Below are 25,631 nucleotides of genomic sequence, written 5' to 3'. Positions count from 1 at the left end.
TTTCAATTGAACTTATTTATTTACAAGTTAGTCCATCATACTCATAGTTACTTCGAATCCTATTCAAGTAAATTATTATTCCAAATGTAAATCTAAGTCTTGAGGAAAGTAGGTTGAAAATAATATGTGATTATTTACACCGACATATTCATAATTTTTTATTCGGGTGATTTTACGAAATTACATCACTTTGTTACAAATTTAATGTAAAACACAATTTTTAGGGTGTTTTAGAAAGCACCAGACTTCATTGATGTTGACTTCTTTAATGATGGTGTCACCTTTCAATTAATTGACTATTACATTCCTTCGTACATGGATTTAAATTGGTCGTACACTGGTTTAATGGATGCAGGCATATCATCACTTCAATTTAATAAATAGAACACAAATCAAATTTCGAATCAAGCTTAAATGTGTTCAGTTAATAATTCTTACCCCCATATTTGGTACACCTCATTTCTGATGATCACATAAAAAAAAAACAAATTAGTAGCGTGTTTTTTATAAATTAAACTCTAAAAAGTTCTTACAAAACTGCCAATTTTGCCTCCTTTGTTCCGAGCTTGCCCAGATAGGCAAGTCTAAGGGAATTAAAAAAGCAAATGATGAAATTATTTTAAGAAATAATAACAATTGTGAGGTGAATCAAACAACATTCAGAAATGATTTAAATACATGATAAGTCGAATTTCATGTTGATTTATATTTAAAACCGACAAAAATCTTTAATTCTCATTCCTTGGACTTTCTGAGTGAACATCGATAAGAAACCAACCCAATGAAGTAATTGTCAAAATTGATTAAAACCGAAATACTCACGTGCTTGACATATTCTTGCGTTTTCTAAAATAATTTGATTGAAATTAGTTTCCGCTAAAAAAATGTTCACAAATTCAATGAACATACATATCTCTTCTACATTTTTCCAATCTACGATCGTCTAATGGTTCCTTAAGATTAAAATTGCCAAAATCGCCAACGAGAGATGAAACATCGTATTTATTACTTCTCACATATTCGCTTCCTCGATTACGAATACGTTTACCACTTTTAATTGGACCACCACTACCACTTGAACCATCGCCACCTTCTGCTTTATGAACCAACAAAAGAACCTGTCAATAATAATAAAAAAGAATTAAAACAACTTTTTTTTAACAATCACACAGCACTACCAATGTCAAAACTAGACCAAAAGATATAGCTGTAAACTTCATATTTATCACTATAGAAGAAATTAGGTACCAAATGAACTAGGTTTTAAAACCAGTATTTATATTTATTGAATGTTACTTTTTATTACGTTTACGCATGTTTTTTTCGACATATGTTTTTGAAAAGAATTTTTTCAAATATTTTGTTTTTCTGTTAACAGACCTTATGAATACTAGAAACATTTTTATTCGCAAATGAAAATGCCTGTTTGTAACAGATGTATGTTGACTGTAAACAGTTGACAGAAGGCTCAAAAATTCAGGTCAAAATGATAAAGAAATCGAGTCGGACAATACCGCAAAAACTGCTCGACTGAGTATGGAGCTTAATGAGATTCCAAAATCTGACATTTATTTTGAAGGCTCTAAGACCATTACCTCAACGGTTGAAGCTCAATTAATCAGCGGCAATTTTTTTTTAACAATACTCAATCAAGTCAGTCAAACATGGGTTAACATCACGTGTGAAAAATATTTTACAGGATGTTTCATGTGATCACCATGATTGATAATATTTCTCAAATATGTATTTTCCTTTCAAATTCAAAGAATAGCGCTAAAGTAACATTTCAATCATAGGTTTGATACGAATGTAACCGCGCATTGTACCGTTGGTTTTTTCCATTGGACATGCAAATGTCACCGAAACACGAACACTTTATCGATTGTTCCAAGCTTAAAACGCTACATTCTCAACATTAAAAACAATAGAACGAACCCTTCTTAAGCCTGTGCTTAAGTATGCAATGGGCACGGTGCAAACGATTGTTTCGATTGAGTCCATAAACGATGAAACGATTCCTCCATACATAACATAAATTGTATTTGAATGTTTAATCAATAAATTAGTTATTTACCATCATCGTATTTTGGTAGGCAAAAACACGAGCTCCCATCATCTTTCAAATGTGATGGTAAAAAAATGTGTACCATGCTGTATCGACGCGGCGCATATATATATATATATTATATTTAATGGCTCGTCCTTCAATAAATATTTGCTGGTACTTTTGTGAATCGCATCAATAAATTGGCTCAATAGACTTTTTCTAATAATAATACGAAATGAGATAATGAGCACGCACAAAATATGAATTACTCTAATTGGTGGGTCGCTTTGAACTTTCGTCTTTATCCTAGAGTCTGTACACAAGGCCACCATGAGCCCGTGCACAAACCCACCGAAAGAGAATGAGAGAGGTTGTGTAATAACCTCATTTCAATATTCCCAGCGTGAATAAATTCATTGCAAAATTGCCTGCCACACGTCTCTATGTTATTTCTAATTAATTTTCGAAAATGAAAAAATAATATTTTTGATGTAATCAACAAATTATTCGACGAACATTCGGCCAATGATCTCGGGTGCGTTTTTACTGGATTTCGTTTTCTGTTTTGGTCTCGTAACCCCGTATTCATGAGTAACTTGACGTTTTAAGTAAATAATGAAATAAATTCATTGAAATTTTCCCGTTCGCCAACTAAAATTCAACTATTTACATTGTTGGAAGGAGTGAAAAACGGTTGATAAGTCAGCAAAATTAAATAAATTCATTCGAAAATGTTTCAGTAAGCGATCAAAAATTCCACTATAGCATGGACAACGTACATGGTTTTGCATAAAATTCGATTTTCATTGTAAATTTTATAAAACTAAAACTATTGTAAACTTGAGCATATATTTCACCAAATATATTCATTTGTAGTTTGTCGTAAGCGGAAACAATATTCAAACCCTGGCTTGTTCGAACATTTTTCAGTTGCTATGTGGTTATGTGGTTCCGGTTATTCAAAATATGCTTTGATACGTAAACGGTTTTTATTGGCTATGATTTTCCAAGACTTATATCGCAGCAAGAGAATAAATCGGATACTCTCTTTTTCATTTCAAATGAAAAGTCAATCAATTATCCTTAATATAACACGTCAATATTGACCTGAAATCTGCCATTCAAACCAATAACGTTCCATATTCATTTGCTCCAGTTTATCTGATGCCACATTTTCAAACTGCTGGGATTCGTTAATTGGTTCCAAATTGACTGTGCCATAAATCGATATCTGTGCCGGCTATTCTACACACGAAATTATTGGAATGGTATTGGAACCCAACGTTTATAAATTGATTGAAACTATTTTTAGAATATCATTTCAATTTTTGTTGTTTTTCTTTTCGAAGGAACATTCCTCAAATGTTCGTAGTATGAAAATCATTTGAATTGTTTATGTTATTTTCTTTCGATTTTACATAAATACATGGTGAAATGTAATTAATGAAATTGCAAGCTGCAGCGCTAAAAGCACTGCATAATGTGCACGGAATTTTCAATATTCTGGCATTATAATGAGCTTAAAGTTTACATATATAAAGAGCTGATGGAATCGACGGTTAAAACACTTCTTTGCGCATGCATATCACATAGAAAAATGTTAGAGTGTATAAGTAAAACCACATCGATAGAAATTAATATACCTATTTATATAGGATTGTTCGCATTGTTTAACTGGGGCTTTCAATTTAAATGTTAATGCACTTAATAAAATGATTTCCATTATTCACCCTTCTCCATTGAGCAGCAACAGCGAATGGCAGCGATAACAACAACACCATCGCATATACACACAAGCAAAATGTGAACGCTCGTTGGTATTTTAAGCTATAGACCGAAATTAATTTTCTCTTTCGAATAATGTGGTGTTTGCTATAGTGTATTTTGTTAGTGTGGTGTACATGTGACCATCGACCTTTCAGCACTGACTGAGTACTGTGTTGGTAAACATCTCATACACTATTTCGCTCTTCAAAAAGGGCTTATGATGGACGGGGGACAAAGCAAAAAGTCGAACAAAAGTTAATATTGCCGTATGAAAACAAACATTTTTGCATTTAACAAAAAATGAAACAAAAAAATGTATTGTATGTCAAACAGTTCCAGTGCAGTATAAGCGCAGTTTTAACCAAATATCGAAGCTGGAATTCTTGCTCACATTTATTGACAAACCCCCTGAACCAAGTGTTTCAATCAATGCCGCACATAAATGTCTGATAAATAACACTGCATGAACATAGATTTATTTAAAAGTTTTGTAAGAAAATCATTAAGATCTCACACAAAATGAAAGCAAGCCGACATCTATTAAAAGCGCTTACATTTCAAATCAAACCAAAGTGAGTGAATGCTGGTGCGCCGTCAGTTGCCCATCAACTATTTGTATACAACATCAAAGTTGGACATGGATTCGTTGTTGCTTTTGGAAATGTTTTTCTTGAAAATTATGAAAAGACTTCTCATTCAGACCGAATTGGCCAAAGTATATTATCAGAATGAACAAATTCATTAGAAACTCATTTACTTTCTATCTAATATGAAGTTGATGAGAAAACATTTTCAATGGATACGCACCATTAAATGGTTCCATACTGAATTACTCAATGGCACACACACATCAAATGAATGAGCAACAATGAAGCTGGAAAACTTATCGAGTTACTTGGATGGACAGCGGTTTGAGCAAATTATACAATGAACAAATGACCAATTAATATTTAATCTCTCAAAAGAAGATTTTCTCATTTTTTATCTCAAAATCTTGTTATCTTTTTGTTTGTCTCTCTATCGCTGGCTCTCTATGACCGTCTTTTTCTCTCTTTAAAAATTATTACTTACCATTGACTCTTAGACGTTTTTACTACTTACATTTTTAATAAATCCCTTTGCTTATACACTGAAAACGTAATTATGCTTCGAAAACAGAAGGATTGTTGCTATATTTTCGTTGTTTTTTCTTCTCAAGAACTAGCAAAACCATAACAGTTTACTGTTATTAATTTTAACCCAAAAAAAACATAAAGCAACATGCACATGTTCAGTGCACTGCATACACACTTCAAAATAAATTTCATAAAATGAACTTGTAAAAGTAATTTTCATATATTTAATGTAATGTGCACTGAACATATTTCACGGATGAAAATTGTTTCCACCTTGTTACCTTTGATGACTTTTTTTCATACTTGCTTACATACCAGTGGCACCACACATCCGGAATCGGATTGTAATCGAGTAAAAAATACAAGTCCCCGAATAAATGTTTGTAAATAAAGGAACCGTATGCGAATAGACTTGCATTTTGCTGTACATCTGAGCAACTGAGAATAAAAGTGGGTAAACTCATGTCAGAAAGTTATGTTGATGAAATACTTCATGACTATCTCTCATTAAAATGTTATTAAAGACATGAGTTCGCAAAATATGTCGATTATTACCATTTTTATAGTCATCTGTACTGATATTTATAATACCATTTTACATCATTCATAATAATAATGAATTTTGTGAATATTATGCCAATTTCCAAACGTATATTTATTTGTGTCAAGTAGCTTGTAAAAATAATATAATAATAATTCCTCTTTCATCGAAATTAAATTTTCATTGCATGTATATGCTTGTGCAAAAGGCATGAGCAAAAAAAACACAACCTCAACAATGTGTATATTGGAAAAAATGCATTTTGATTAGCATCCTTTAATATCAAAAACATGTCAGGTCATACAATTTTCGAGTGGAAATAAATGTGAAAAATTCACATTGAATCAATTTTATTGATGCATTTTTCGCGCAATTCAAATCATTGTGGTTCGGAAGCATTTAAAAAATCAGTTCAATTAAAACTTTGACAGATCAAATGTGAAAACCATCAAATAGGTGTTCAAGTGCTTTGATATTCTATAAAGCACCTGCCTGTTGTTGGATAAATGATAACGATGTTCTCAATCTTTTACACTTCACTTCGCAAACAAAGTTCAATTCGAACAAAAGCCATAACTGCTGTTTGATTGGCGATGGCTAAAAAACTTTGAACAATAGGCATACAGTGCCATAAAAAACGGATTCATCCCACTAACACGCACAAAAAGTTTTAACTCGTTGCAAACGATTTTATATTTCAGCCATATTTCTGTTGTGAATGAAAGTTCCATCACGGAACATATTTTTAAATAAACGAATCACATTAAAAAGATTAAAATTAAGTGCACCGAATGCCATGGGACTCTTTTATATTTGTGCCAAACATGGTGCAGTACTCTAGGTAGTGCAAATGACTTTCGTCACACTGTGCTCTGTGTATTAATCCTAATCCAATAAGCTTGCAATGTTACGCAAAGTGCTTAGCTGACACACCGGTTCATATTGTAATTTACGTTCACTCGTTTGTCCTCGATCTACCTCTTTTTTGCTCTCAAAAAAGTGTGATCCTTCAGAATTTTCGGTTTTTTTTTCTCGGATTCCATTCTGTATTCGACTCGACATTCCATGGAGCAGAGGTTGAAAATAAGCATAACATTTAAAATGTGATTGTCGCTTAATGTGTCAAGTGGCATAGTGATTTTATTTTGTTTTTGTGATGTTATCCACTCACTTTTTTGCACATATTTTTTTTAACGGGAGATGTGACTCCTTGGGAAGCACAAGTATTTTCACTTGTTTGTCGTAGTGATGGACGTGTTGATAGCTATGCTCTACACTTGGCTTGATGAAAAATACCATGCGGTTGATTTTAAACAACTGGCTCTTGCGGACGTGTAGACTAACCTGATGTGGAATACGTAAAAAAAGAAATTACCATTATTATTATTATTATTATCAGTTCCTTAGCATTTAGACTATGAAACCGAACGAAACTGGTACATGTTTTCCATTGACGAGATGAAAAACTTGAATCGTTTACAATGCACAAGTGATTTTGTGAAAAACTTTTTCGTCGCTATACCATTATTCCCGTATTTCTAAACACTGGAATTTACTATTGAATACTGTCGTAATGAGAAAAGTTGAAGTTCATTTACAGGACGCAACTTTTTCTCATCGAAATGTTTTTTTTTTTTATTCTTGATACAAAGCCATTGTTTCTGTGCCAATACAAACTAAAATGTCACCCGTATTGAGATTCGTGAGAAAGAGTCTTTTTTGTTCTCTGTTGTTGTCTTTCATGTTTTTTTGCCCCAAATCTCACTTACTCCACTTTTCTATAAAAAACATCATACACTTCAAAGCTTCATCCTGACATTTTTCTTTGTATTGCATTCACTGCTCAAATAAATGCATCATGTACAAATACCGGATGAAAATGTTCAGATGTCGAAACAAAAACTATGTCAAATAGAATGCTTGAATAAATTAAATTCAGCTTCATCAAAATTGCTTTCATTTGCACACTGAAATAAAACTATGCGAGTTGCATATTGAATGTTTTCGTTGTTTTAAATGTCCGTCTTTCTCTCTCTTCTCCTCTTTATAGTATCGAAATCAGTTATCACTGCAACAGGATGCCCGTTTACATTTGCAACGTGAGGCACTTTTTGAGCGTCAAGCTGAACTACGATCGGTGGACCAACGAATCTATGAGCTACAGTCGAGATTGCAGAAGAAAAAATCCGCGAATTTATCTCAAGCATTTCAAAATCAAATGAAAACAAATCAGCTACACATGATGAACCAGCTGAATCAAACGGAACATCAGCAAAAACTGCAACAGCAACAACAGTCACAATTTAATCATCAAAATGCGGAGAACATCAACTATACAAACAATAATGGAGTGGTTTTACAGTTTGTTAATAACACTCATTCCAATTCAACGGCTGCCACATCAAACAAGTAAGTTAATTTATTCAATCTTTTTGTAGCATACATGGTGCTGATGTGTGCATGGGAAAAACCACACGATTTCATAATTTTGCGTGAACGAATGAGCTTAGTGAAATATGTTAAATTTGATGAACGGTTATGAATTTTGTAACATATTCATCTGTTTAAATATGATACTTGTCGGGTTGCCTTTTTCGATTCACCCCACTAATTTTAGCCACCGATGTGGTGGCACGTTATCCTTCAATTCATTTTGTGCTCATTTTTCGTCCGTTTTTTTTCTGCTACATTTTAGGCCATCACACAGTGTGTATCCATCACAGCGTATCGTACCAAAGGGAAATGTGGCTGCTGTTGAACCATTCATTCATATGCCGCAACATAAACCAAGTGGAATGGCCAACAAGCAGAAGCAGCACGGTAAAATGGTGCAAGATTTGGCAAATTTAAAATTAAATTTACATGAATCCAACCAAAAAAATGCAAACAATACTCTGAACAATAATTCAAATGTCAACGTAAATCACATTCAATTCGCTGAAAGTGATGAAACAAAATTGGCACGACAAATACTGCACATGAAACAGCATTCACAAGAATTTGAATTGAATGCAAATGGTGACACCACTGATTTTGTGACAACAAATAAAGTTGATTCGAAATTGCACACATTATCCTATAATTCAGCACGGGCGACGAAGTGTAAAGCGGCTGGAACAATATCGACGACGGCGGCAACGGCAGCAGCACCTTCACCAACAATAAACACGACCAAAATAATTTCAATGGGCAAGGAATCCTTTGATGAAGTAGAATCAACAGCCAATTCCAATATGAATGAGTGCGACAGTGCGAAAGTCGAACATGAAACGGAATCAAAAGTGTTAAAATCATGTTTGCACCAACCATCTGTACAAAGTGAATTTTTGAATGCAATAAATAAATCAGTGCCATCGTCAGTGGCCAATACAACTGGCTCTTCTTCTTCGAATAGCAATCATCGTTTGGATGGCAAAACAGCACAAAAATCAAAACTTTTGTCGGCACATCAAATTTCAAATGGAAACATGGTGGTGCCACCAAGAAAGCCAATCAGTAGTGTAGCTCCAACATCAATTACTTCTTCCGTTAAATCAACCATACCAAGTCCGCGCGTGCATGCTGTTGCACCCAATGTAAATGTAATGCCAATTGTGACGGTTGAATCGTTGGACAAATCACGACCCGCCTTGCCACCGAAACCAAATAAAAATAATAACGACTGTACAAACAGTAGTCATGAATCGTCGCCGACATCATCATCATCGTCGACGTCGTCGTCGTCGTCGTCGTCATCATCGAATGGCAGTACGAATCGAAACACATCATCAAAAAATACTCCATCGGCAATTGCTTCCTATGAAAAAGGCACAAACAGTGAAAATAATCGGCCTAATATTGATGCAACCCATCAAATTAGCTCACACATTCAAGCACATACAATTGATTTTCCAATCAAAGCAAAGCCATTGACGATTAAAAAGCAACCACTATCCGAACAGCCACGACTTCGATCACTTGCATCGGGAATTAAGCCAATTCAATACACATCACGGCGTATTGAAATGCCATCGACTCTTCTTTTCCCCGAAAATGAGCGAAACAAATCGAATATGGATGAAAGTAAATTGCCACAATTCATACCAACGATGAATAAAGCAAAGTCTCCAGCTGGCAGTAGCAACAGTAGTCTCGATGAAAATGATAAATCAACCATTTCATCTGTTAGTAGCGAACCGGAAAAACCACAGGCACCACAAAATACAGAGGTCGTGCGCCGACAGAGATCGTCTATGAGCGATAGTTCTAAAGTGAAATTATCTCGAAGAGTTAGTTTCGATCCGTTGGCCTTACTTCTCGACGCCAGTTTGGAGGGTGAACTAGAGCTCGTTCAAAAAACAGCAGCTCAGGTAAATTCATTTACATTTCTGGTTTGGTTTTATCTTCCTGCTTTGCCAATGACACGTTTTTCTTTCTTCTAAATTAATTTGTTTACTTTGTAATAGGTACCGAATCCGAGTGCTGCAAATGACGAAGGAATTACTGCATTACACAATGCAATCTGTGCCGGACATTTTGATATTGTCAAGTAAGTGATATAAATGAAAATGAATTGGTCAAAAGGAATGTTCATTTATTTTCTGGATTTGAATAGGTTTTTGGTTGAATTCGGTTGCGATGTAAATGCACAAGATAGCGATGGCTGGACACCGCTCCATTGTGCCGCAAGTTGTAATAATTTGGCTATGGTGAAATTTTTGGTCGAATCAGGAGCCTGTCTATTTGCATCTACATTGTCTGATCACGAAACGCCAGCTGAGAAATGCGAAGAAGACGAAGAAGGCTTCGATGGTTGCTCTGAATATTTGTACAGTATGTATTGCATTTTGGTATTTTACATGTTTTTCATTTGAATCACACAATTGAACATTAAATTCACGAATCTTTTGTCTTTTTTGCATCATTTTTCAGGCATTCAAGAAAAGTTAGGTATAATGAATAGCGGTGAGGTGTATGCTGTGTTTTCGTACGAAGCACAACAGTCTGACGAGCTTACATTCGACGTAAACGATCAGCTTATTATTTTGCGAAAAGGAGATGATGCAGAGCGTGAATGGTGGTGGGCAAAAAAGAAGGAAACCGGAGACGAAGGCTACGTTCCACGAAATTTGCTTGGGGTATGTTGAATATTCGAATTGGAATTGAATTTTGCTTTGATGTAAAATTGTCTGTACGAACAAATTGAATCAAATTCAAACATCAAATTTTTTATTTCAATTGCAGCTATATGCGCGCATTCCATTGAAAAAACAATCCGAATAACAGTCATTAAAGTCTTGGATTCAATACCGTCATGAGTCTGGGATACTAAAAAAACACTACATTTCACACTTTGTTTGACCAGTTGCTGCAAAACACAAAACATTCAACGTTATACACAAATGTTCGACAATGTTAACGCATACTTTATTCTAGCTTTGGACTCTATCCAAATCTGTTCGATATCTATTTAGCATAATGCCAGCAGCAGCGGCGACGGCGGCAACAGCATAATGTCGAACCGAATCAAGTATTTGATACCCAATTGAGCTTGAATCGACCAACATTCATCCATTTGCTTCTTTTTTTATTTTCATGAACAAAAAAAAAATATTTAGATCGGAAAGAGGGAAAATAATCTGTGTTTGTAATGCATCCATAATAATATGGAGTGCAACCAAAATCGATGCATAATGGCTCTACGTTACCTTTTAACTTAGATAACTAGAGAGCACGAACAATGCAATCACGTAAAACATTAAAGTATTCGAGGCGATATCCTTAACTTAACTGGATATGTATTCAACAGTATCGAACGAAAATTTACATTTTAAGAGTACATGCTGCTTAATCTCACACACATTTTCATTCTGAATACACTAAATACACGAGAAAGGATCTAGTTTATCTTGAATAAATTTTTAGTAGAACAAAAGAAAGGGAAAACATATAGGGTTTAATAATAACAGTTGAGAACATACAGAATTTCGATGTGATATTTACGAAATTAATAATCCAAATGACAGAATTACAAATATTTCAAAACACATTATAAATATCTTGCAGTCTTTATAAATAATAGACACAATTTTGAATTTAAATATTAAAACATTAGCTAAAAATGGTTGATTCAAAAACCAGACGTGAACTCAATTTATATATACACACACACAACATATGTATGTTTGATTCAAATTTATAACCAAGCAAATAAGAAAACAAACCCGAAAAGTATTGAAATGACGTCGAAAATCGATAACAATGCCTTTTGAATTGCTTTGAAAAGTTCTAGTTTTAATGAATGTTTCATGAAAATTCTGGCACCAACGGCCATTTCTATCACACAATAGCATTTCGTCCATAGTTCCGGTTTTCTCGAAATCATCGATCAATACAACTTTATTTATGAAATGATTGCAACCATTATGTGGTAGAGGCTATTGGCACAGGAAACTTAACGTTTTTTGGGCCGACATGCCGTAATGCTAGCATGAAACATTATTCAAACGCGTATTTTCCATTGACACAATTGAAATGGGGGCTTGTGTAAACCATTTCCGACGGCATTTTCCTTCATTCGACGGTTTTGTGTATTTATTAGAAAACGCTTTTGACAAAACAATCAAATTTCAAAAGTACAGATGTTCAAATCTACAAATACAGTTTTTCAATTGTTGTCTCCCTCTCTCTCTCACTCTCTGACTCTTTAAACTTGAGGAAACGAACACCATGTAGGATTGAAACATATGAGCACTCAACGCCACGGTTTCAAACCTTATACATACTATTCTTTTAATTTTCTTCTCTTTTTTTTTTTCTCTAACACATGTTTAAGATGAATTATAGATTTAGTTCGAAAGCTTCGAAACCCACAAAACCCACAACAAATGTGCTGCACACACTGCACCATCAAATACATTCACAAACACAGACAAATACACAATGCATTCGATCGTTGTTTAATCGGTCAAATTATTTATAGAAACAATTACACGAGAATCCTTGCAAGAATTCCATGTGAAAAAGAAAACACACACACATACAAGGCACCATTGAACACACACAAACACATCGACTTCAAGCTTTCCACACGAAATTTTGTTTGTTTGTTTAACCACTCACTAAACGGTTTCGAAATATGTTTCATGAATACTTAATCCAAGCGACCGAAACAGAGAGAATCACAACGCGAAGCAAAATAAATCGCAATTCCATTGTTTTGTAATGAATACAATAAAGCAAAGCATTTGTAAAAAGTACAACGAGTAAATGCATTAGCGCTTTTTCCTACTTTTAAGGAAGATTGAGCTAAATAGTTTAACTGAGTCCGGCAATAGTGTGATTTTATTAGGTCGATTTATTTGGTATGCATCTTTTTCTCTTCGGAATGAATAAAAACAACAAAATAACGGCTTAAAGAAAAGTCCAATTTTTTTGGCGTTTAAAAGTGCCATAAAAATATAAAAATTGTAATTTTGTGCGAAAAAAGATAAATAAATAAGCACCCATTTGATCAGTTCAGGCAATAAAGGGGAATATATATATATATATATATAATGAACAAAATTAATGGAAATTGTGCGATTCAAATTTCAATTGAAATTCATCAAAATTATTAAATTATATAAATCAAACAGTATTTGTACATAAGATTGACCTATATATATATTCAATGTCAAACGAAGAGAGTGTGAAGTAAATTGATTGAGAATAATGAATATAGTTCATTCACACGCATAAAATTGTAATTAAACTTCTATTTATTTCAATTTTTTTTTTGTCACATCAAATCATATTTTCATAAAATATTTTTGAAATGCATATTTTCTGAATCAAAATTATAAAAACTACACTAAACACTTAAAATTAGCGGAACATTTTCCAAGAATAAGTTGTTTTTTTTTTTGCTCGTATATCTGAATGCATTTAATTTGCACATAAACACACACACAAGGGATCAATATAAATGAATTGGCACAAAATGCAACTGCTTTTTCCAAATAAGTTTGTTTGAAGAATGATAGGAGCCAGTTCCCAGTTAGAATGAACATATAGATTATATATTTTGAAGTATTTTCTTTCAATATTTCTTTTTGTTTTAATATTACTATGTTTAGTATGTTTTCGCATAGCATTTCATTGTTTTATTGAGAACCCTGTCAAATCTGCCTTAAGAAATGGAAATTATAAAAGTTACGGTTAGGACAATAACAACATTTATGTTTGATGTTAAAACACAAATCAAATATCAATATTTCGAATAATTCTTTTTGTTCTCGTTTTCTTCATAAGGTACAACACATATGAAAAATTGCAATAAACTTTATTGTTATATAAATTATAAAACCATGCATTCCTTTCACTGTTTTTCTTTCTTTTCTTTGTTCATTCATTCGAAAATAGGAGACTCGAGGTAATGTATTTTTTTTTTGAATCTTTAAATTTATGCTTTTGTTGCAAGCGAGTCAGTTTTGTTTAAGTTTTGAGCAAATCAACCGTTCTTAGACCGATTCGATTTGAAATCAATTTAAATCTTGTTCGATTACTGATTTTCGGGCTCTTGCGATTCCGGGAAAAGATCACGTAAAGCCTCTTGCTTTAGTTCAACGTCTGTGTCAATGATGTTTTTCGTGGCATTCATGGCTTCTTCTTCATATTTGATCTCGTCGGCCAAGTCATCGGTTTCCATTGCCTCTGAAGGCAATTCATTTGGTTGTAGTGCATTTAAATTTTTCTGTGTCACCATGGGCTCGCCAATTGTCTGGCCAATGTTGCCAGACACTCCAAATGTAAGAGCTGGATTTTGCATTAGCCGTGATAATGCAACGTTTGATGGAGGTAGTGGCGGTGGGGAAGTTGGCCGGACTTGTTGTTGCTTTTGTTGTGGTTGTGGTGGAACGTTGTCTTTAAAGCACAAAAAAAATTGTCATTTAATGTTGTTATAAAAGGAATTGAAATATTTTAATACCATTCGTCATTTTAACCGGAGATGGACTTAGTGCTCGCATCTGCATCTGTGTGTCGGTGGGTTTGGTTGGTCGTGATGGCACCTTCGAAATGGTCAAATTTTTATAAAATGGAACATCAAAGGGGCCTTTTTTGTTTGCAGAAACAATCGAAGTTTGTACGTCGGCCATATCGAAATCTTGCGAACAGAGTATTGGACCTTGGAACCTAATAAAAAACGTTAATTTTATTCGCAATTTATGAGATGATGAACAGTGCTTCAAGACATACATTGACTGGGAACGACTGCGTTTGCCTGCCACATATGAATCCGTTTGAGAGATTGTGACTTCACTTGATAGGGATTGAATGGGCATTGGCGGTTTCGGCTGTGGAGGCTTTGGCTGTGGTTGTATTGATTTCACCTGTGGCTGTGGTTGTTTTTGCTGCGGTGGCTTTTGTTGAGTCTGCATTGGAATCGGTGCGCTTGCCTGCTTTGGTGGTGTAGTTTGACGTTTCGGTGGTGTAGTTTGACGCTTGGGTGGTGCTAAAATTATTTCCATATTGGAATGAATAATAATGATTTCAAAGTCATGAGTGATTCAATGAAAAACGAAAAAAAAACTCACTGCCTTGCGGTTCCTTGAACTCCGCTTCCTTGAATTCCGCTTCCTGTACCAATTTTGAATCACCGATTGTGGTGTCATCAATCTTCAAGAATTTTATCGCTGAAGCCATCTCCAACGTTAGATCTGTGGGCACTGTCACTTCGCGAAAATACATCAATTGGACGACTTTATCCACAATTTCGTGAGTGTAATTTGTCAATGGAACTGATAAAACAATAAATGTAATATGTTACCAAATTGTGCATTTTAACATCTGAAATTTATGCAACAATGTACTTACTTATAACCAATCCGTTCATGACAGCATCTTTTAGTAGACCGGCCAAATATCTGCTATACAGACTAAGCACAAAGCGATGTGCTGACACTATCTTTTCGTCGGAAGTAACCAAATCTACGTCAAATTGACTACCTTTGCTGTATGCCGCTGCGATGCGCTTTTCGCTTATATTTGAAGCCGATCGGCTTTTGTACTTGATGGTATAGTTATTGTTCATTTTGACCAGAACAAAACACAACACATTTGTGGACAATTGTTTGATTACTATTAATTTATTTGACGGCGAAACTTAAATTGATCGATTGATTGAATATCGCTCTGAACGTTGTCGCACCAAACTGTCTACTGATCAAAATCTTTATCGAACTGTACCGAAGATTTCTCGTTAAACTGTGATGCTAAACACAACGAACACACTGACAATCCATGTGAATATGTGTTCTATAATGCAACATTCGTCCATAGTGGCAATCAATTTTGCTGAACCAGCCGTTTTGCACAATATTGTTGAACATTTCGTGCCACTGTCGTTCCCATGATTTTCACCATACGCACACATTTTTGCAAGTGCTGCTGCAGTTTCTTCAAAACAACAGCAGCTCTTTATAGAATAAATATTTTGTATAAATAAATATTCTCCGCATGGACGAAATAAAGAAGTGAGACTCACAGACAATACGCACATTGTCATTTGATAAAAGAGGTCACATTCAACGAAATGAAAATCGTTTTTATTCTGTTTAAATTTCTGTCGTGTGCATGGTTACGTGAGCTGACGTGAGCAGCGTGAGTTGACAAAAAAAAAACATTTGACATTTCAGTCTGACAGCTGAATGTCTGAAATTGTTTATTTTCCTTTTTTCTGTACTTCGATGTGTTTTATTTACTTGCAAGATAATTGAATTTATTTTTTCTGCAAATAGTCTCAATTGGCTACATAGAATTTAATGAAGAACAATGTCAGTGCAAGGCAGTAATAAATTTGGTGAGATATGTCGTGTGTGTGCGAAGCGGTCATTAAAAACAATAAGTTTGTTTGGAATCAGAAAGAAAGGACTAATGCTGGCCGATATGTTATCAATTTGTACCCAAACAAAAATCCGGCAATCGGATTCTCGGCCATCGCATATCTGTAATCGCTGCTTATCGAACTTGGAGATTGCATTTGATTTTTATAATCTTGTGAAATCGAGTGAAGATAAATTTCAACGCATGGTCACCAACACAAAGTCCAATGAAGCCGAGTCAAAAAGCCAACCCATCGAGTTTTGTTTGCTCGACGATGATAATCCGATTATTCAAAAACCATTGAAACTTGAAAATGTCGAAATCAGTGAGGAAAATACCGAACAACAGCAAATTGAACAAAAACCAAAACGAAAGCCAACCGCTAATGACGTGATTGAAGATTGTAAAATGGCCTCAAATAGTGTACAGCTGCAGGTAAATCACTTAAAAATGACTATTCCATTACTGAAGAAATGCTATCCATTCTTTCGATTATTTTTCCATTACTTCCGTTATTTCCATTTTTTTGTATGATTCGCCCTAGGCACAGTTGCAGCAAGAAATGCATAACCGAAAAATGAACCGATTATTCGAGTGTTTTTTATGCAAAGCAAAATTAAAATCGTACAGAGATACTCGACTTCACTTAAAGCGACACAACGAGGCAACGCCATTTCGATGTAAAATATGTGCCATGAACTTTTCGGCAACGAGATTTGAAACACATTTGTGCAAAGGACAGAGTGTTCAGTGCGATTATTGTTTTGAACATTTTCAAACAACCACCAACCTATTGAGCCATTTGGAAAGCCACAAAGAACATCATAATTTGTACAAGTGCGCCGACTGTTCGAAACTATTTCCCATGACTTATTTGCTCGAGTGTCATCAAGTGCAGCATAAACAAGTTGAAAAGAGATACATTTGCCATATCTGTAATCGTGGATTTCGCGTTAATTTCCTACTAACCAAACACCTTGCCACACACTCGGACGAGAGGCCTCATCTATGTGCCACTTGTGGAATGGGATTCAAAACAATGGGCACGCTTCGAAGTCACTCAATTCGACATTCTGGTAATAAATCAGTTGCTTGCTCGAAATGTCCACGGCGATTCTTCAGTAATGCAGACTTGAGAAAACACATGGATGTACACTCGGATGCAAAATATATTTGCAATTTGTGTGGATCAACATTGAGCTCAAAACGATCGCTGGACGAACACAGAAGTAAAACATTTTTAAAACCATTCATTTTTTGTCAAGTTCATTCAAATCAAATCTCTTTTAGGGCATCGCCATAGGAAAGCTGAAGAACAAACGTGTGATTTGTGCTCGATGAAGTTTAGAACGATCTATAATCTCAAACGGCATTTACTTACCCACACCGGAGAAAAACGTAATCAATACTATTTAATCCACTTAAATATAGATAAAATCAATATTCTATTCTCAATTTCAGCACATAAATGCATGTATTGTGATAGAGCGTTTGCGCAATCTGGTGACCTCAATAAGCACATGCGATCACATGTCGGAGAGAAAACTTATCAATGCAACCTATGCATGAAATCATTCCGATTACAAATCGAGCTGAGAAAACATTCGTACGAACATTTTCAGAATGAAAACAAAACACAAATGGATGATAATTCAATAAACTTAAGCTAAACATGTAACTCAATTTTATCTCAAAATAACTATGTTATAAAATATGTGTGTATGGAATAAATTATATACTGATCAATTGCCCCATGGTCTATTATCGTCTAAATTTATCCAGTCCGGAACACGATTCAATTTCATGTACGTTTCTTTGGCTAGCCCCTTTGCCTTCAGCATTTCAGTGCCACCGTAAATGGAACCGCCCAACCTTTGAAATAAAAACAAAGAGAAACCATAAAAATGCCGATTGTACATTTGAGTAGTAGGAGAAACCAATCAAATATTCTACTTACCAAGCTGCAAAATTTTCCTTGGCCGGTAGACGATGGAATTTCACAGTGGTCGTGTGTAATTTTTCTTTGTACACACCAGTTTTCAAAAGTGTAATTAATTCATCTTTCAAACGTGCTGTCAGGCCTTGTGCCATTGCTGTTCCACCTAAAATTACCAAATTTTCCAACAAAGTTTTTCGCATGTCAAGCGAACAAGCCGCAATCGCATCCAAAATAATATACGGTAAACCCAAACGATCGTTATCCTCTGGGAACAAGACTTCATATGCAGTTTCTCTCAATTTACCGGGAATGGTAATTGTTTCTTTGCCTTGAATTGGATAGCTGACGTCGGGTGGTGGGCTAACTTCTTCATTGTTTTTGTATTTTTGTGATCTTTCGTATGTGGTTACAAAACATGTGCGAACTTTTATCTCTTCGATAATGTCATCGGTGAGTAGCTCACTCGATACGCCATTCTCGATCAATTGTCTCTTGATTTCGGTATGAACAGCTTCGGCGGCCAATGGTTGGGCCTGCCAAGCAAAAAGTACTTGTACTCCGCTGTATACCGGGATAACTGTTGCTTCCTTGTGACCAATGTCAACCACTAGCCCAGTTTCGATAGCCAATGTTGACAATGCCACCAAATGCGATGTTACAAATAGTATGGATGATATGTCAAAGTGTCGGAATAGCACTTTGGCAAACACTTCACGAATCTCCGTCGGACATAGAACACTTTCAACGATTACCACCTTTCGCTCTTTTGGATTGACTAATAAATGTTTGAAGAACAATGTTTGCACAAAATCAACAACTTGGTCGTACAGCTGAAGCTGATTTTTATACTCAAAAAGTGGTTTTGATGTTGTTGGCGATGTTCCCGATATGATTTGGGTCGGAACTATTGAGCGTGGATGCGGTTCAGCTACAAATCCCAATCTAATTGCAAATAATTTCAATGAATATTCCAAAAATATTGAATTAAATTAACGAAACTTACTTTGTATATGCGGAACCGATATCAAAAACTACTGGCGCTATCTCATACACAGGCATTTTTGATTTAATAAATAAACTTTAGAAAAATATTGAAAAATGTTTCTACTTTTCTCTTTATAAATTGTTTGACATTTGTTTCGCTGGAGATGATTTCATTCGAACACAGACACATATACTCACGCACACATACAAATACACACACACACGGTATTTGACAGCTCATCATAATGTCAGTCAATTGACACTTTACGAAAACAAGTTTACTTTTTTTGTTTACCAAAATTACAATTCGTCCGAAAAAAGGCGAAAAAAGGCGAAAAACTTACAAAAACGCAAAAACAAATTAGTATTTTTCAATGGATTCGTAACCATGGACATGGATAATTTGCAGCATTTTTGTCGAATTTGTGCGACGCAGAACAATCATATGCAAGATTTATTTGAGATTGTTTATAATGGTGTTGTGTTGGCCAATATATTGGAGCACTGTTTGAAGCGAGCAGTTACCGTAACAGATGGTTTTCCACGAAAAATTTGCTCAAATTGCAAAACAAATCTACTATCGACGTATGAATTTCACATTCTGTGTCAGGCCAGTGAGCAATTTTTTTTAAAAAGATTTACATCGACTAAAAGTTACGATGAATTTGCAAAGACTGAAAAAATAGACGACATTCAAAACACAAATGAATCAATCGAGGGATATATCAAAATTGAAAATGATTTTGAATTTACTCAAACCAATGTGGAAAATTTGTATTTTGATGTCAAGAATGATGACGAACCATTGCTTCCTATATCGGAACTTGTTTGTGTGGACGAAAATTTTGATGCCAGAAGTATAATTATCGATGAAAATGCTGGATCGCTTCAATCAGACAGTGAGGTGAGACAGAGGAAACCAGTGAAAACATCACAATCAAAACGAATGCGACCGCATGCTGATGAGAAAATATTTGAATGTTTCGAATGCAAGAAAAGATTTCTTCAATTTAATGAGATGCGACAACACATGATCGACCATGATAACACACGAAAACCATTTGAATGTACATCATGCAATGTCAAGTTTACTCACTTGACTAGCTGGTTCCGACACCGTTCCAAACACACCAAAAATATTCATCAATGCGAATATTGCAATATGGCGTTCAGCACGCTTACATCGCTAAAACATCACATACATGACATGCACAAGGACCAACTGAAGATTTACAAATGTGATTTGTGCACCGAAGAGTTTCCATTAAATTTTCTGCTGGCTCGGCACATGGAATGGCACAAAAAGGCCAAAGAATTTAAATGTACAACCTGTGATGCGATTTTCTTTAGTGAACGCAAATTGAAGGGTCACATTCGAGACAATCATTCAAGCCACTTATGTGCAGAGTGCGGAAAATCATTCAAAACGATTCATTTGCTGGCCAGTCATCAAATGTTACACACATCGGAAAAACCATTTGCCTGTGATTTATGCCCCGGACGTTTTAAGTGGAAAGCTGCACTCAAAACGCATATGTTAGTTCATACAGGTATCTATAGACTAAACACAGTAATATCCAATGAAACGTTGACAGTAACTAAAAAAAAAAATGTATTTCAGGCCAAAAATTACATGTATGTGATTTATGTGGATCGTCATTTACTACAAAAGGGTCGATGAAAAAGCATAAACGTTAGTTTAAAGTCGTTTTGATTGGATGTGATAAACAAACTTTCACAATTTCAGCTATTAAATGTTATTATTTGTAGGCATACATACGCAAGACCGAAGGTATCAATGCGAAACATGTTTGATGAGATTTTATTCGAGCGATCATTTGAAGCGGCACAAACGAACCCATACTGGAGAAAGACGTAAGCTTATCCATTATTTATAAAATTTGCAATTTATTCCAATCTAATTGTGTGTTTATTATTTTATTTCCAGCATATTCTTGTTCATATTGTCCGCGCTCATTTTCCCAATCGAATGATTTGACAAAACATTTGAGATGTCATGTAGGTCAAAATATGTATCGATGTGAACATTGCAGCGAATCCTTTCGACTTCAGACTGAACTAAGAAAACATTCTTATACTCATTACAACAAAGACGATCCAGAGACATTAAAAACGGAATAATCCAAATAGATAAAAATCCAGAACGTAGAATATTCACAAATGACACATTTGGCATTAAGTTGTTGTCAAAAGAAAATCATGTAAATAAATGAGATTGAGGTTATGTTCGTGTGGTTTTGATGTTTCGTACTGTAGTCGTTAGCATGAAATCGAAAGAAAATTTCGTTTAGTAAAATGTTTCGGAAAGTAATTTTAGGTATATCTGGTGGGGTTGATTCGGCTGTGGCAGGATATTTGCTAAAACAAAAAGGTGATTTTGAATATATAACAAAATATAAGAATTTTTTTTAACTAAAAAAGTGCCATTGTAATAAGGTTTTGATGTTCGCGCTGTTTTTATGAAAAATTGGGATCTGGTCAATGAGACTGGGTTCTGTTCAGCTGAAAAAGATTGGGAAGATACACAATACGTGTGTGATAAAGTGCAAATACCCATTCAACGCATCAACTTTGTCAAGCAGTATTGGACCGATGTTTTTGAGTAAGATGTGCAACACATTGAATGAATTGACGGGAGTTATCATTTGGAATTCTCTTTTTCTCTTCAGAACCACATTACAGCTGTACCAAAATGGTCAAACTCCAAATCCGGATGTCTATTGTAATAAATATATTAAATTCGGCGCTTTTTATCAATATGCAAAGGAAAATCTGTCAGCTGATGCAATTGCCACCGGACATTATGCTCGAACATCATTCGGGAATTTCTTGCAAGATTTCGATCCGAATCAAAGTTAGTCAAATACCAGTAGCAATGAGCACTGAATGATTGAAGTATTAACAATCAATTTTTATTTTCAGATGTAAAACTACTTCAAGCCATCGATCGTCGAAAAGATCAAACGTTCTTTCTATCACAAATTCCTCAAGACGCCCTACGAAACACTATGTTTCCCATTGGCAATTATCTAAAATCGGAAGTGAAAAAAATCGCATACGAAATTGGACTGGAATCAATCGCAAAGAAAGGTGAAAGCATGGGCATATGTTTTGTTGGAAAGAGAAAATTTAGCGATTTTATTTCAGACTATGTGACAGAGATCAGGGGTGATTTTGTTAATATTGAAACGGGTCGAATAGTTACACAACATAAAGGCATTCACAATTATACAATAGGCCAGAAAATCAACTACGGTGGACAAAAGGAAGCATTATTTACTGTTCACAAGATGTCGGATAAAAAAACAATTCTGGTCGCACCTGGCCGAAACCATCCAACATTATTAACAGACCTATTTTATACCGAACAACCACATTGGATTAATCGATCACCATTCAATGGAAACGTTGTCGTAAGAGCTTCGTTTAGATTTCAACATGGTCACAGACTTGAAGTATGTGATTTGGTAGAGAGAGATGGGGGTCTTTTAGTCAAATTAGATAATCCAGTGAGGGCCATATGCCCCGGCCAATTTTCCGTATTTTATAGAGACAACGAATGTCTTGGATCGGCGAAAATTCATTCGACTGGACCACATATGAGGAATGCTTTCAATATACAAAATGAAAAAAGTGATGATGAAACCATGGTTTCACTAGCGAAAAGAGTTAGACAACAATATATGAAAGAGAAGGAAGATCATATTAACGAAAGCGAAAGATTAGCTGAAAAACTTAAATGAATTATAAATTTTTAGAAGTATAAGCGACTGAGAACTGTACAAAAAACGAAAATAAAAAAAATAACAAAAAATCTTGAAATTTACTGTGTGTTTTTCTACTAAATTGGTAGAGTATTTTTTGCTAAATATGTATGCATCAAATATATAGCGCTTGACGGAGAAAAAAAAAGATATTCTCTAAAATGCACATCTTACTATAGTAAGGAATATCCTTATAAGGATGTCAAACGATCGTCTATCCTATTGAAAATGACTTTAGAAAATGGCTGTTGCGAAAAATCATATTGAAAAATGCTGCGCAAATAAATCTATAATAACATAGAACAATAAAAACAATTGAAACAAAATAAGGAAATGATATGAAAATCTTAAAAGTCTATTTATTGTGTGCTTAAGAGTAGTTTGTTTGAAATTAGAAAATATACAAGCCACGGGCTATTTGTTACACGTTAATGTTTGTAATCAAAGTCTATTTGTTTGTATTTACTAAATGATTGTCTTAAAATGCTAAATAAATAACGATGTAACGATTCGAATTGGTAATACAGCGAATTAGCTCAGTAAAACGGTTAATCCGTCCAAGAATTTTGTTAAATCGCTTTGTCTAATTTGGGCAATTGAACTTTCGAAGAAATCTAATGACACCGATGCGCTGGTATTTGCTGCTGCTTGTTCGAATGCTTTGCCGAAAAAGTTTTTCGGCGAATCTTCACATACGGGCGGAATGCCAATTATCAAATAGATTCCCATGTCTAAATCAACTGGACAACACACAATCATTGCTTGTTCGATTGCTTTTTTACTCCGAGACATCGACACATAACTTTCGAGTAAAAATTTTGCTAAAATTGATAGACCATGCGGACAGGAAAAGTATGGATTTTCCTCGTTCAAGACAAAATACAAAAATGGTCCAGCTGATCGAACCTGATTGGCCTGCAGTGCAGATTGCACAAGTTTAAAAACGGCACACAAAAATTGTTTTGCTTGTTCAATGCCTGCATCGAGTATTTGTTTATTGTTGCGTGATAAACTGTCGAGCGCTTCAAGAAAACAATGTTCCGGTGTTCGATCCTTTCGAATTGACTCCAAAATCGCAATGGTTGCATACACAAAATCGGCCGCTGAAAATTTGTTACGATAACCATATTGAAGGGTGAACGAACCATAAACAATGTCACCAATCTGGTATTTTTCTGCCAATCGTTCGATCATTTGATAAAATTCATTGCGCAACATCATATCCATTGAACTGTACTGTTGTTTGGCCTGTGCAAGTGGCAATCCCATTTCAACTAAAAGCTCATGAACACGTTTCTCACCACGCGTCGTCCACAATTTTAATTTGCATGCCGAATACTTGGAATTGCGCAACGATTCATAGACACTCCAGTGTCGATACAATGCCAAATGTAAATCCTTTTCAAAGTGAATTTTAATCGCCGATTGTACCGATTGATCGCTCGCCTTATTTGTTAAACGGGATACATGCGATTGAATTTTATCGCTTTCCAACACGTATGAGCTACTCTCAATTTTTTCCATTACCAATTGTTCGGTCAATCCGACAATTGCCCACCACAGCAATTCCATTGAGTCTCGGCTCAGTTTCCAGGCAAGCTCAAATAGAATGATGGCCGAACTTCGGCCATAATAGCTGTATTGTGTGTAATCGAAGAGGATTTTATTGCGATTCTCCTCCCATTGCCGCTTCTCTCGTCGTTTCAGTATTTGTTGTTCGACTCGATCGGCTCGATTTGAAGCTTCTCCATTTTCTTTATCCGAATTATCGTCGTCGCCGTTTTCATCTTCGCTATCGTCATCGTCACGAAACAGTGCATCGAATGTAGGAATTCCCTCCTCACCGCTTGGTTCGCCGAATATTTTTATCTGAGAGACATGAAACATGAGAGCCAATGATTTGGAAATGAAGACGAAAAACACTTACCTGAGAATCACTGTAAATATTACAAACATCCATCGGTCGATGTGAATCACATATAAAAAAAGTAACATCTTCATCTGGTAGCAACAATTCAACAATATCCAAACAGACACCACAATTGATTAACAGCACATATTTAACGTCGCCTTTATTCTCGTCATAAGCACGCTTTAGTCCAGCAATTCCCATGATCGGCACAATTGAATACACCATGTGATCGTAGCGAAATAGCGTTTGCAGAATTTTACTCGCACATATTGCGTCGATGTCATAGTTAACAATCACCAAAATTCGTTTGCCGCGTAAAATATTATAAAAATCGCTTTTTAAATCGTGAATAAACATGTTGTGGTCGTCACAAATTTGGTCACTCTTCAAAATACGAACGGGGTTTTTTGTGTTTCGCTGAAGCCTTTTATTTACTGCAGCTTGTGAAATGCGTTGCAAAATTCACGTTGTTCGCGTCTATTGGTCTAACAACAACATCGTGCAGGTTATCGCTTTGGAAATTTTCACCGTATTATTCGATCAAGTTTTGTTTGAGCGTGATTAAAATGTAGTTTATTGTTGATTCTTTAAAATTAACTATTGAAGAATTCGAGTTTATTCGTCGTTCTTTTGTACAATAAACATAGTTGATGGTGTCTTTTGTCCTCGTCTGCGTTCAGGTGTTAGTTGTCAAATTGA

General features: G+C 35.1%; 7 protein-coding genes across 10 annotated transcripts in view; 3 read left to right on the top strand and 4 right to left on the bottom strand.

Annotated features, from left to right (window-relative positions):
* Positions 1–13,802, top strand: part of LOC116350641 (apoptosis-stimulating of p53 protein 1) — an 81,718-nt gene extending 67,916 nt beyond the window's left edge. For all 3 annotated transcript variants that reach the window (XM_031782494.1, XM_031782491.1, XM_031782492.1), the window contains 6 exons: positions 7,521–7,879; positions 8,166–9,819; positions 9,916–9,998; positions 10,065–10,282; positions 10,382–10,587; positions 10,694–13,802. In XM_031782494.1, coding sequence (XP_031638354.1) covers positions 7,521–7,879; positions 8,166–9,819; positions 9,916–9,998; positions 10,065–10,282; positions 10,382–10,587; positions 10,694–10,732 — 2,559 coding nt within the window. In that variant the 3' untranslated portion in view covers positions 10,733–13,802. The remainder of the gene's footprint in view (positions 1–7,520; positions 7,880–8,165; positions 9,820–9,915; positions 9,999–10,064; positions 10,283–10,381; positions 10,588–10,693) is intronic.
* Positions 131–1,279, bottom strand: LOC116350649. Its single transcript, XM_031782503.1, has 6 exons — positions 1,179–1,279; positions 910–1,118; positions 823–846; positions 534–584; positions 439–462; positions 131–366 (listed from the first exon to the last, which is right to left on the bottom strand). Exons 1-6 carry the CDS (start codon positions 1,218–1,220, stop codon positions 300–302), a joined length of 417 nt encoding a protein of 138 aa, XP_031638363.1. The 5' UTR covers positions 1,221–1,279; the 3' UTR covers positions 131–299.
* On the bottom strand, positions 13,350–16,029 carry LOC116350643 (integrator complex subunit 3 homolog). Its single transcript, XM_031782497.1, has 5 exons — positions 15,305–16,029; positions 15,025–15,228; positions 14,687–14,942; positions 14,418–14,623; positions 13,350–14,353 (listed from the first exon to the last, which is right to left on the bottom strand). The coding sequence occupies exons 1-5, from the start codon at positions 15,519–15,521 to the stop codon at positions 13,992–13,994; spliced, it is 1,245 nt and encodes a 414-aa protein (XP_031638357.1). The 5' UTR covers positions 15,522–16,029; the 3' UTR covers positions 13,350–13,991.
* A 112-nt stretch (positions 16,030–16,141) lies between these two features.
* LOC116350920 (zinc finger protein 600-like) lies at positions 16,142–21,614 on the top strand. Its single transcript, XM_031782917.1, has 9 exons — positions 16,142–16,747; positions 16,857–17,541; positions 17,603–17,710; positions 17,774–17,977; positions 19,472–20,785; positions 20,857–20,928; positions 21,006–21,110; positions 21,184–21,457; positions 21,565–21,614. Exons 1-8 carry the CDS (start codon positions 16,262–16,264, stop codon positions 21,375–21,377), a joined length of 3,168 nt encoding a protein of 1,055 aa, XP_031638777.1. The 5' UTR covers positions 16,142–16,261; the 3' UTR covers positions 21,378–21,457; positions 21,565–21,614.
* On the bottom strand, positions 17,958–19,425 carry LOC116350644 (actin-related protein 10). The gene is made up of 3 exons (XM_031782498.1): positions 19,255–19,425; positions 18,270–19,193; positions 17,958–18,184 (listed from the first exon to the last, which is right to left on the bottom strand). Exons 1-3 carry the CDS (start codon positions 19,308–19,310, stop codon positions 18,055–18,057), a joined length of 1,110 nt encoding a protein of 369 aa, XP_031638358.1. The 5' UTR covers positions 19,311–19,425; the 3' UTR covers positions 17,958–18,054.
* On the top strand, positions 21,465–23,043 carry LOC116350642 (mitochondrial tRNA-specific 2-thiouridylase 1). 2 transcript variants are annotated; one of them, XM_031782496.1, is made up of 5 exons: positions 21,465–21,627; positions 21,693–21,858; positions 21,926–22,110; positions 22,179–22,346; positions 22,404–23,043. In XM_031782496.1, the coding sequence occupies exons 1-5, from the start codon at positions 21,552–21,554 to the stop codon at positions 22,997–22,999; spliced, it is 1,191 nt and encodes a 396-aa protein (XP_031638356.1). In that variant the 5' UTR covers positions 21,465–21,551; the 3' UTR covers positions 23,000–23,043. The 2 variants fall into 2 exon arrangements, with proteins under 2 accessions (XP_031638356.1, XP_031638355.1); XM_031782495.1 differs by having other exon boundaries at positions 22,179–23,043.
* Positions 23,044–23,350: 307 nt separating this feature from the next.
* On the bottom strand, positions 23,351–25,629 carry LOC116350577 (cell division control protein 45 homolog). Its single transcript, XM_031782413.1, has 2 exons — positions 24,948–25,629; positions 23,351–24,889 (listed from the first exon to the last, which is right to left on the bottom strand). The coding sequence occupies exons 1-2, from the start codon at positions 25,287–25,289 to the stop codon at positions 23,552–23,554; spliced, it is 1,680 nt and encodes a 559-aa protein (XP_031638273.1). The 5' UTR covers positions 25,290–25,629; the 3' UTR covers positions 23,351–23,551.
* Between the last annotated feature and the right edge of the window lie 2 nt (positions 25,630–25,631).

This window comes from Contarinia nasturtii, unplaced genomic scaffold (assembly GCF_009176525.2).
Source record: "Contarinia nasturtii isolate CC-2019 unplaced genomic scaffold, AAFC_CNas_1.1 Cnas_scaffold_4311, whole genome shotgun sequence".
Lineage (NCBI taxonomy): Eukaryota > Metazoa > Arthropoda > Insecta > Diptera > Cecidomyiidae > Contarinia > Contarinia nasturtii.
The sequence above is the reverse complement of the archived record's forward strand: the minus strand, read 5'-3'. Positions and strand labels throughout refer to the sequence as shown.